Source organism: Vulpes lagopus, chromosome 23, assembly GCF_018345385.1.
Source record: "Vulpes lagopus strain Blue_001 chromosome 23, ASM1834538v1, whole genome shotgun sequence".
Taxonomy (NCBI): Eukaryota; Metazoa; Chordata; class Mammalia; order Carnivora; family Canidae; genus Vulpes; species Vulpes lagopus.
In genome coordinates, this window is record NC_054846.1 from 57,276,878 (window position 1) to 57,289,092 (window position 12,215).

Below are 12,215 nucleotides of genomic sequence, written 5' to 3' on the forward strand. Positions count from 1 at the left end.
TTCTTGCACAGCTTCCAAAAGGGAGAGAGTAAACTAGGTGAGGAGATGAAACAATGAATTATAAACTAGAAATCTATAGCTTTTAATGTGAATTTTATTACTAGCTGACTCTAGAACAACAAAAAGGAATTCAATATCTCTGTACTCTCATTTTCTTTTCAAAAGAACATTAAGGGCCCAACCATCCTATTTCATAGAGTTATGAAATTAAAATAATCATCTCTACAAAGAAAACCATTTTGTAAAAATACCAAAGAGCTCCCAAATATCTAGATATTTTTCCCTTCTGATTTCCACCAACTGTATAAACATAACATAAAGGAAAGAAAATCACCCACAATCCCACTGCCCTAGCACATCAGTTAATCATATTTCTCTTACTTCCTTCCAATCCTTGACCACATACAAAAAGTAGTTTTTAAATAGTTCATTCGTTCAGCAAACACTGAGAACCAATTATGTACTGGACATCATCCTAGGCTTGGGGTTTGGAGAGGAGTAAGATGAGATCACCACCTCAAGGACCTGGACTTCCAAGGTCCAATTAAAACCAAGGTGTGCATCAAGCTTTTTGCTATTGTTGTTAGTTCATGTCTTTTATCAACTCATATACAATTACTGGTCTTCTGGTCTGTTGAAGCAACAGGTCAGACAACATTTACCATACTAATGCTTGTCAAAGTGGGTAGCCATAAAAACTCCAGCATCACATTCATGTGAAGGGCATTCCCAACGACAGTGACTGATTTTGCCATTTTCTCATCCACATTATAAGTGTCCTTTATTTCAGGACAACCAGCTTATTTTTCTCCTGTGCTTATGCTTCTTGGGAGTGCTGGAAGATTCCTTCCCTCTTCTTAGCACCACCACAAGATGAAGGGTGGATTCCTTTTGAATTCCATCTTCAGTTGCTTGCTGGTGGAGATCTGTCTCTGTTGATCAGAGGATTTGCTTCCTTATCCCGGATCTTGGCCTTTAGGTTTTCTATTGTATCCGAGGATTCAACCTCGAGAGTGATGCTCGTTCCTGTAAGGATTTTCATGAAAATCTGCATCCTTGGCGGTGGTTCCACTGCAGATGGCAGATTGGAAAGAAAAACCTGCATCAAGCTTTTTATTATTCTTTCTTCTATTCATTTACCATGAACACCTTCCCCATTACAATAGTCTTTCTGATGGTCATTTTCACGGCTGCAGGAAAGTACATGAGTAAATGCATCGTATCACAGAAGCTTTCCACATTGTTGGGTATTTGGGTCGTTTCCAGACTTTTACTATTATAACCAATGCTGTGATGAATATCTTTCAGATGAATGAGATTTTTCCTTTCTTTTGAATTCTCTTCTTTGAGCAAATGCTAATTGACTAGTGTTTCTGACGGTTTTCTTCTTGTAAAGCTCTCGTTCCTTGGCTTTCACTTCTCTGCCTACTCCTCATCTCCTTCAGTTTCTTCTTCCTTCCACACTTCTAAGGACAGTGTTCCCCAGGATTCCAACTGTGACCTGTTTTTTTTTTTTCCTTCACTCTACACACTCTGGATGATCTCATCAATTGCCATGGCTCCAACTGTCATCTGTTTGAGGTCAGTGTGCAAATTTCTCTCTCTAGCCTCAACTTGTGTCTTGATCTCTAGTCTCTGACTCCTAGCTACTTCCTGGACACCTCCATGCAAATGTTTCACAGGTACCTTAAACTCACTCTGTCCAAAAATGATTTAATCATTTGCAAACCTCATCCAACTTACTCCTCTTTCTGTGTTCCTCATTTCAGTGAATATCACCACTGTTGCACCAATATCTACCCAGGTGCCTAAGCCAAAAGGCCAGAGTTATCCTGGACTTCCCTTCCTCAACATCGCCACCCAACAGATCCATTACCAGGTCTTCTAGAGTCGACCTTCATAAATATTTCTCACATCCACTCACTTCTCTCCATTCACAATGCTATCACCTTAGATTTCAACCATCACAGCACAGTTGTTAAAAGCCAGAGCTTTAGGGATGGAAAGTTCCAGATCAAATCTCTCATTTAATAGCTTTGTGAAACTTGGCTAAACTATTTTTCACATTTTTAGTTTTGCCATTTATAAAACAGATATTAGTATCCACATCTTGGGGTCATTACAAAGATAAAATGAAGTAAGTGCATAAAACAATTAGCACTGTGTCTGGCACATATTATGAGCTCAATAGCAGTCTTTTTAAGTTTTACTTTGTTTTTTAAATCAGGTTATTACTATCTCACGCTTACATTTTTTGACAGATTCTCCAATGATTTCCCTAGTTTGAGTCTTACCTCACTCAATTTGCAGTCAGAGTGATCTTTCTAAATTGAAAATCTGAATAAGTCTTTCTGTTGTCTAAAACCTTTCAAAGGTTCCAAAAAAAAAAAACCAACAAAAAACAAAAAACAAAAACCAAACTTTCAAAGGTTCCATAATCCCTATATCCCTATGGATAAGATTCAAAGTCCTTGCTCTAGCATAAGGTTCTTTGTAATATGACCCATGCATCTCTCCAACTTTGTGCCACTGCTCTTCTCATGCCAGAGGGTCCAGTCACGCTGAACCATACAGAATTCCCTTTGAGTCACATTTTCTAATATTTGGCCCAGTGAACATATTGCTTCCCCTGCGTAGGTTATCAGAACCCTACCCTTTACCCAGAAAGTGAGTCACCTGTCATGACCCACCCAAGTAAACTCAAAGAAATCAAACTCCCCAGGGCTTCAATACCCCCTGCACTGACCTAGTGCATCCCCTGTTATAACTGCTACCAATGAGACTCTATTGTCCTTGAATGTGAAGATTTTGATCAATTCACTGGTAAATCCCCACTGCCTGACACATAACTAGTGTACAATGAATAGTTGTTAAAGAAAAAAAGAATGAACAAATGAATGAGATTGCCTGGCCAAAGAATTTGAACATTTTTATGGTTCTTAATAACTACACTGTATCCCAAAAAAGACTGAGCCAATTTACAGTCTTGTGGCCACAAAAAACTTAGCTTATCTCCCAAATTCTAAAATCCTTATGTTACCCTTAAAAGCTGTTTAGTGTGTATTTTCAGCTATCACCACCATGCTTATATAGTCTTCTCACCATAAATGAACATTTGAGAATCATACACTAACAAATACTGGATGTCAGCCAGACTTTTTGAGGAATCACTTCTGAAAGATTGTTCCTGATTTAAGTATGAACAGAAAATTCTACATTCTACATTTTAGAAAATGGTCAGCACCCAGCCCTGCAAGTGAGAGGAGGCAAATTCACCTTGGATAGTTTGAGGATCTGGAAATGTTTCCCTTCCATCTCTCCACTGTAGTCTTTAGGATGAGTAATCAGCTGCCAGTCGTAGGTGTAGGTTTCTCCTATAGAAGGGCAGTTACAAAAATCATGAAAACACACACCTACACACAAAGAGGGCAGCCACACATCCTGCCAATAACAAATCTCTCCTAAATCTTGACAAGGCCTTAGTTTTTAAGATTCCACCCCAAAGCCTACAGGGAGACTGAATGTTTTGTTGAAAGAAAGGGAGGAATCTGCTGACTCAGCTACAGTCAGGCTTCCTCCACTCTCTCCCAGCAGCGCTCTCTCCCTTCCCATACCCACCCTCCCCTTGAGAGAGACCAATCCTCCCTCAAAAATACCATGTTCCTCATGGTGTGGCAATCACAGTGAAAATACATGCCCTACCAACCACTATGGATGAACTCACTGGGAACAAGGGCCATTTTCCTGCAAAACTTCTTTTGCAACAAAGAACAGCAATGACTTCTAAATAACATGGTTCAAAAATAGCTTTTTTAGAGTGCTAACAATGCTTGTCTCACTGAGGTCATCACACCCTGGTGAGTTAAAAGAGCTACTTCATTCCTGCTGAGCTAAATAACATGCTGCAGAAGATGGCAGGGGATGGCCCATTTAAAACGGGCCCCACTGAAATTAATTAAGATCAAATGAAGTATTAAATGGTCCTCATTTGTAGCTCGGAAGCTATGACTGGGTAGGGCAAGGTCAGGATCCTGTTATCTAAACGGAATCCCGCCCCCGGGAAAGCAGTCTTAAATTTGGTGGGGGGAATGAAATTCACTTCTTTTTTTTTTTTTTTTTTTTTTTGAAATTCACTTCTGACTAGGGACAGATGAGATTTGGTAGGAAGGCTTAGTTTATGTCACTATCCAAAAGTAAAAATAAAAGGAAAAAAGAAGAAACCTCAAAAGCATAACAGAATGGTCATCTTTTTCTTAGTTCGTGAGTTCAAAAGTTAGCATATAGACCCAAATTCCACGACAGCCTTCATCTGAAGACCAGATTTCATTTTATAAGCCTGAGATACAAGATCTATTACTCTTCCTTCCTCCCCAAATACTAGTTTTGTGTTGGGCAGCTGTCAGCCCCAGGCAGCTCTCACGAATGTATTATGTAGACGTCAGGTTAGGTGAGAAGCAGGAAGGCAGCAGCAGCAGTGGGACTGGTGCTGAGATGACCTTTCTTCCAGCTAGAGTTGGAAATTATTTTTCCACACATAATACAGACTCACACTAATTTGGGAACTGACAATTTTATAATATCTAAGGCTGGCAATGCAATTTCAAGAAGGACAATATTCCTAGGACAGAAAAGCTTGGGGGATGAATTATGTCTCACAGCCAGGAACTCGCCCAAGGGTAGGAACAACTGAGGATAGGTTCTGCTAGACAGAATGTTGGTTTAAATGATTTACGGCAGTGGTTTTCAAACCATGCCTCTGAACCCTAGAGGGATCCTAAGAAGTGCTTCAGGGGCTGCCACAGGAGATGACGGGGAGGAAGAGTATGCAGAGCTGGTCCTGTTCACTTGTCCCTAACCTTTGAAAGTTTGAAACCATCCATCTCATGTATCTGATAAATGCTGAACCCGTGGAAAGGAAAGTTGAAAACAATCAACCCAGGTGTTTTAGAATACTGATCTATAAGGTGACAGCAACTCACAGACTGTATATGCAAATAGGGGTTAGACAAGAACCTAACGCAGAGCCTAGCTCCTTTCACAAAACAGTGGAGGCAAGTGCAGCTCAAAGCAGTTCTCACCTCCATCTTCAGAGGCCACCAAGTTCATTCACTGTAACTTACCACCAGGGGAGCAGAAGGCTAAAGCTTCTCTGGAGGAAGGTAGGGGCACTCAGGTAGCTCAGCAGGTTAAGCATCTGCCTTTGGCTCAGGTCATGATCCCAAGGTCCTGGGATCAAGAAGGGAGCCTGCTTCTCCCTCTCCCTCTGCCGTTCCCCCTGCTTGTGCTTTCTCTCACTTGCACTTAGCTCTCACAAATAAAAAAATTTAAAAAATAAATAAATAAATAAATAAATAAATAAATAAATAAAGTCTTTAAAAAAATAAAAGTTTGTCTGGAGGAAGGTAGAATGAACTGATAAGGAAACCTTATTTTTGAGGGCAGAAATATAGAACAGGGAGGGTGCTTAGGTTCTGGAAAAGTACTTTTGCATAAATACACTATTTGGTATGAGGCCTATTAGAAAGCTGGACTAATGTACAAGACAGGTGTGTACCTAAAATGAAGGACTCCATCCTGAATCCTAGAGTACAGCATTCTACTTGACTAACCCTGTAATAAGAGTAGCATAAACTCAAGGCAACCATTTTCCATCAAAGTATGCTTCATTATTGTCATAGAAAATCTTAAGTGCTTATGTGTTTCTATGCTAAATTTTGGTATATTAATATGTACTTCAAAGGTGAAAGGGAGGGACGCCTGGGTGGCTCAGCAGTTGAGCACCTGCCTTTAGCCCAGGCCATGATCATGGAGACCTGGGATCAAGTCCCACATCGGACTCCCTGCGTGGAGCCTGCTTCTCCCTCTGCCTGTGTCTCTGCCTCTCTCTCTCTCTCTCTCTGTGTCTCTCATGAATAAATAAATAAAATCTTAAAAAAAAAAAAAAGGTGAAAGGGATGCTCATATTATAAAAGTTTGCTTAAATAATGAATGCATTGTCCCCTAATTTATATAGTTCATAAATCTGAATTTTATTATCATATTGGGCTTGTCCTCTTTTTTTTTTAGAGAGATTTTATTTATTTATTTGAAAGAGAGACAGAGAGAGACAACACCCGAGAGGGCAAGCTGGGGAAGGGAGAGGGACAAGCAGACTGCACTGAGCACGGAGCTTGATGCAGGGGCTCAATTTCACAACCCTGAGATCACGACCTCAGCAGATATCAAGAGTCAGACACTTAACCAACTGAGTAACCCAGGTGCCCTGTCTTCCTTTTTATTTATTTTTTAAATGCCAAATCTACATTAACTATAGTCTTAAATAACTCCTCTATGAGTTCTATAGCTGCTAATACTAGTTGTTTGGACAAAATAAATAGGCTGGCCTCAGTATCGGTTTCTTCCTCTCTTAAAGGGGTAGAATACAACCTCCATTTAATGAGTATCAGTTATTTCCTAGGCACTGAAGTAGGTCTCTTATATATCATTTCATTTTGCCCTTAAAGTAACCTTATGAAGTAGAAATTATTACCCTCATTTTACTGAAAAAGAAATGGAAATGTAAAAACAATTTGCTTAAAATCATTCAGCTAATGATTAGCTATGCCAGGATTTGAACCCAGGCTTTGGTGTCAAAGCCCATGATCTCAAACATTATACTACTCTTGCATCAGGGAAATATTTCTGTATGTGCACGCTATAACCTGTGCTCACGGGGCGGTTGCAATTAGTAAATGAATTAAGGTATGTAAATATCATAAATTAAAACAATATCCAAATGTAAGGGGATGTTTTACCTTCAAGTGGTTCTTGGAGAACGTATGCATTTAACTGAACTTCATTCTTAGGCAAGGTGATCTGGACACTCTTTCCAGCAGATACCACCAATTCCTTTATAACTAGAAACAAAGAAAATATACAAGAGATAAGAAAGTAGATCCAGACTACCTCATTCCTCTTCCTTTTGGGGACAAATTTCTTTTACAAACAATATTCAGCTACTGCTTTTATTTCCTCCTTATTTATCTATTCTCTAATCCTCTGAAATTTGATTTGGCTTTCACTTTGCCACTGAAAAAGATCTTGTGAGGTCATCCACAAATTGCTCCTTAGCAAATCCAGTAACTGTTTCTCAACCCACATCCATTATTCCCATAGCATCTAATACTGCTGACTTCTTCGTTATTCAAATTCTCAGGTTATCATGACACCATATTATTCTAACACTTACCACCATTAGTTTTTCTAAAATACTTCCCCCACCATGTTATTCTCCTACTTAAGACTCCCCACTCCCACCCATGTTCAAGGCCAACCCCTAAGCTGGTTTTAGAGAACCATTATCATCTGATCACACCACCTTATCCTTCCTGTCCAATTCTGCCTCTAGTTATATTCATTTTCCCTCTTGTGTTCCACAGAAGACATGGTCTACTCTTGGGGACTCTGCTAATGCTATTTCCTTCAACTGGAGTGTATGCTTTCTTTATTCTAAATCAGTACTTTGTTTTGGCACAGCCAGTCCTCTCCAAGAAATCTTCCCAGACCATTTCAGTTCAAACTTATCTACTTCCTGAATGACTTTAGCTTTTTTGGAATACCCACATCAGCTAATAGCTATATACGGTCTTCACACTATTCAATAGCTATTTCATACATGTCTGGGTTTCTCAACCTTGGCACTACTGACATTTTGGATCAGATAATTCTTTGTTGTAGGGGGTGGGGGAAACTGTCCTGTGCACCACATAAGACAGCTGGCCATATCCCAGGCCTCCATCCACAAGGTGTCAGTAGCATCCCTCCTCCATAACTATAACTACCAAAAATGCTTGCAAGTTGTTGAGAACCACTGTTATATAAATCTTATTCCTCTGACAATAAATCGTTATTTGGTATGAGACCCAGGAATTAAGGAGCTTAAAGCAAACAAATGCCTGGTCAGCCCATATTTCAAGAGTGGGGAGTAATAAGGACCTCTTGACAAACATGAAATTTAAGATCTATTGGTACTACACTTAGGAAGAAATGAAATCTTCCTTATGGAAAGAAACTTCAGCACTTAGACACCCTGAGGTTGAATAAGAATTTTCTGAAGTGACTTTCAATAAAAAAAAAAAAAAAAAAAGAAAGGAAAGATAAATCACTATACTCAGAAAGAGTATAATGGACAAAAATAGAGTGTTACTCAAACCCTTCACAATTACACCAAAAATTATAGGCATTCAGCCTGCACACAAAAATTACTTTAGTGCCTCAGGATTGAAACCCCAAAATTTCATGTTATACTACCATGAAAGAAAACCCTAGGAAATCAAAAATCAGAAAAATTCCTTTTCACTTGCTTTGCTTCACCCTGTTGCCTTTTTCAGGGGATAGAGATCAAGTTAGTTTCCTTGATTAACCATTTCCTCCTAATACCTTAGACTAGCACTCATGAAGCACAGATTTGTTGTTAAGGCAATACTCTTTATAAATCTCCTTCCTATGGATGGTCTGCTTTAAAAATAAAGATGATGCCAAAAATCAGAGAGACAAATATCTGACCTACAATCAGCCATTCAGAAGGCAAATACGTACAAAAATCCAACTTTTTTCCCTGTGGCTTCTGTTTGTTTCATTCCTCGAACTTTACTTAATTGAATCTCCTGCCTTTAAGTCCCAGGCACAGTGGAATCTGGCTCTGGAAAAATGAACCTCGTAAATTCCCATATTCTGGGGCCTGTTGAGAAAAGAATGGAGAGCCCCAAGTCCTGTGGTTACAGGAAAAAAGATAGGATTATTTTTTTCTCTAACCTACAGTACTCAAAAGTCATGCCTCTCTCTGTTCCTTGCACTAAGGAGAACACTGTGATAAAATGCTCTCCTTTTCTATCCTATCTCCAAGGGCAGAAGCAAAGGGCCTCACCTGGGTATGGTGTTGAGGTGCTCTGGAAAGAGGCCTGGGAGTCAGGGGTGGTGTAACTGTAGGAGGGAGCCACAGGCAGAAGGGTAGCATTCTGGATTTTCCCGAGACTTTTTACTTGCTGAGTGCTAGGTGTAGTACCAGGATACTCTGATGTCTCGGGTTGGGCTGATTCATTCTTTGACCAACCAGGAATCTCCGCAGTCAGGACTGTAGTTAAGGGACTGGAAATTATAACTGCCTTGTGAACCTAAAGAAATGCAAAAATTCATTTGAATAGGCAAAAGTTATACTGCCAATTTTTTAGGTTATTTCTCATAAAATAATTACACACTGTGTTTTTATGAAAAATGCAAAACTGTCAAAAATATTAAAGGAACTAATCTCACCACTCAAACTGGTGTTAAAATGTTGTTATAAATCTTCCCAGTCTTTTTCTCTATGCAAAGAGGTTTGTTTGAAACAAAGTAGTAGTAATCATTCTATGTATACTTTTCTCAACATTCATATTCAATCTTCCTACAAATACTTATTAAGCACTTATTATGGATCAGACCTTGTGGATCCAAAATGTAAATAAAATATAATAGCTGCACTCAATGAGTGCCCAATCTAGTTAGAGAAAGAACAAAAAACAAGCCACAAGGATAAAAACACCTATAAAAGTTACAATGAACCAAAAAAGCACCATCTGAAGAGTACTTAATTCCAATCTTGGAGACGGACAGTGTGAAGAAGGATGCTTTCAATCAATCAATCAATCAATCAATAAAGGCATTTCCTAGAATTCTAAGCTGAGTTTAAAAAGGTAAACCACTGTTTACAAAACAAAAGGCTGAGGGGGGAGAGATGAGTATACAGTACAGGAAATGAGATTAACATGGCCTGTGCTGGGAGCTGAGAGTCAAAAGCAAAGTGGGAGGCTGGAAGTAATGGATGAGTTGGACAGTCAAGGCCCAGCCTAAAGAAGACCTATGCTACTCTAAGGTGCTAGGTAATGGTGAGCAATTATGGGAACGTGTATTACAGGAAAGTGACAAACTCAGGATACTGTTCTAAGGGGACCGTTCAGGTTGCTGCATCATGTAGGAATCTAAGGAACTAAGACAATAGCAGGACCATCACTTAGGAGGGTACTGCATCCATCCCAAATGAGAAATGGTGGGTGGCTACAAAGCTGGTAGTACAGATTTTTTTTAATCAACTTAATTGAAGTGTAATTTACACAAAATAAACCACACATACTTGAAGTGTATAGGTCTTTCAGTTTTGACAAGGGCATATGCCCAAGTAACCACAATCAAGAGAGAAGCCATTCGGATTGGCCCCAGAAGTTGGCTCATTCCCCTTTGCAGTAAGTTTCTGCCTCCACCCTCGGGCTCATGCAATCACATTTGTTTTCTGTCCCCATTAGTTTGAATTTTCTGGTATCTCATATAAAATTAATCATATACATGCTATTTTTTTCTGGCTGCTTTCACTCAACCTAATGTTTTAAGATTCATCCATGTTATTGTGTCTAAGAGTTCATTCCTTGTTATTACTGAGCAGTATACCATTCTAGAGATAGATCACAGTTTATTCATCTATTGATATTGAGGTTGTTTTCAGTTCTCAGCTCCTATAAATAAATCTGCTATAAATGTTTGAAATCTAAAGCTTTTGTAATCGTGTGTTATTAACTTATTTGGGGTAAATATTCAAAAGTATTTATTGCTGGTTACATGTAAGTATATGTTTAACTTTATAAGAAACTGAACTGTTATCTAAATGCCATCCTGCCTTTCTACCAGCAATGCATGAGAGTTCCAGCTGCTCCATAACTTCACCATTACTTGGTATTCTTGGGTCTTTTTATTTTTTGTCATTCTTGGTATTTTTTTTTTTTAATCATCTAATGGTATCTCCTGTGATTTAATTTGCATTTTTTTGATGACTAATGAGATTGAGTATCTTTTCATGTGCATATTAGCCAGTCATATATTTTCTTTGATGAAGTTTATTCAAATCTTTGTCCACTTTTTTTTTACAATTTTATTAAAGGCATAGCTGGCATACAATAAACTGAACATATTTAAAGTGTGCAATTTGACAAATTTTACCACACGTATATAGCTATGAAACCATCGCCACAATCAAGATAATGAACATATCCATCATTTCCAAAGATTCTTCATCCTCCTTGGTAATCCCTTCTCCAAATTCCCAGCCCCAAACAATCACTGCTCTGCTTCCAGGCACTATAGGTTAGTTTGCATCTTCTAGAGTTTTATATAAACAGAATCACATTGTATGTACTCTTTTTGTCGGCTTCTTCCACTCAGTAATATTATCTTGTTTGTTCATGTTGCTGTCTGTATCAATAATTGTTCCCTCATGATTGCTGAGTACCATTCTGTTATATGAGCATACCACAATTTGTTTATTCATTCACCAACAGCTGGACATTTGGGTTGATTCCAGTTTTTGCCTATTACAAATTGAGCTGATATAAATATTCCTCTACAAGTCTTTTTACAAACATATCCTTTCATTTCTCTTGTGTAAATATCTACGGGTAGAACACCTGGTCATATGGAAGATATGCCTCTAACTTTTTTTAAAAACTGCCAAATTACTTTCCAAAGCTGTTGTGCGATTATATAGTTCCACCACCAGTATGAGAATTCCAGTTGTTCTACAGTCTTGCCAGAAATTGGTTTGGGAAGTCTTTTTAAGTTCAGTCATTATCGAAGTATGTAATGGCATCTTATTGTGGCTTTAATTTGCATTTTTCCTAATGATTAGGGATGGTATCTTTTCATGCACCTATTGGACATCTACTGTATAAATTCTTCAATGGACTATCTGTTCAAATCTCTGCTTTATTAGTTTTTTAATTAAGTTACAAGAGCTCTCTATATATTCTAGACACAAATATTTGTTAGGTATTTAATTTGCAAATATGTATGTAGTTTGCCTTTTCATTTTCCTTAGTGATGTCTTTTAAATAACAAAAGTTTATAAATTTTAATTCTAATTTATCATTTTTTTCTTTTATAATTCATGCTTTTAGTGATATTATTTAGTTTGCATATTTAGTGACAAGATCACAAAAAGGCTCTTCTGTGTTTTCTTTTACAAGTTTTATAATTTTAGCTCTTAAATTTAGGTCTATGATCCATTTTAAGCTAATTTTTCTGTATAATATAAGGGTCAGTGTTCCTGTTTTTTCATATCACTATCCAATTGTTTTAGTATTCATTTATTGAAGAGATTATCCTTTCCCCATCAATTTGCCTTGGCACATTAATTAACCATATTTGTATGGGTC

General features: G+C 38.1%; 1 protein-coding gene and 1 pseudogene across 2 annotated transcripts in view; both read right to left on the reverse strand.

Annotated features, from left to right (window-relative positions):
- KIAA0319L (KIAA0319 like) overlaps positions 1-12,215 on the reverse strand; it is a 91,019-nt gene that overhangs the window by 27,056 nt on the left and 51,748 nt on the right. For both annotated transcript variants that reach the window (XM_041738048.1, XM_041738049.1), the window contains 3 exons: positions 8,906-9,152; positions 6,795-6,896; positions 3,277-3,374 (listed from right to left, as the gene is read on the reverse strand). In XM_041738048.1, coding sequence (XP_041593982.1) covers positions 3,277-3,374; positions 6,795-6,896; positions 8,906-9,152 — 447 coding nt within the window. The remainder of the gene's footprint in view (positions 1-3,276; positions 3,375-6,794; positions 6,897-8,905; positions 9,153-12,215) is intronic.
- On the reverse strand, positions 48-3,265 carry LOC121481080 (annotated as a pseudogene).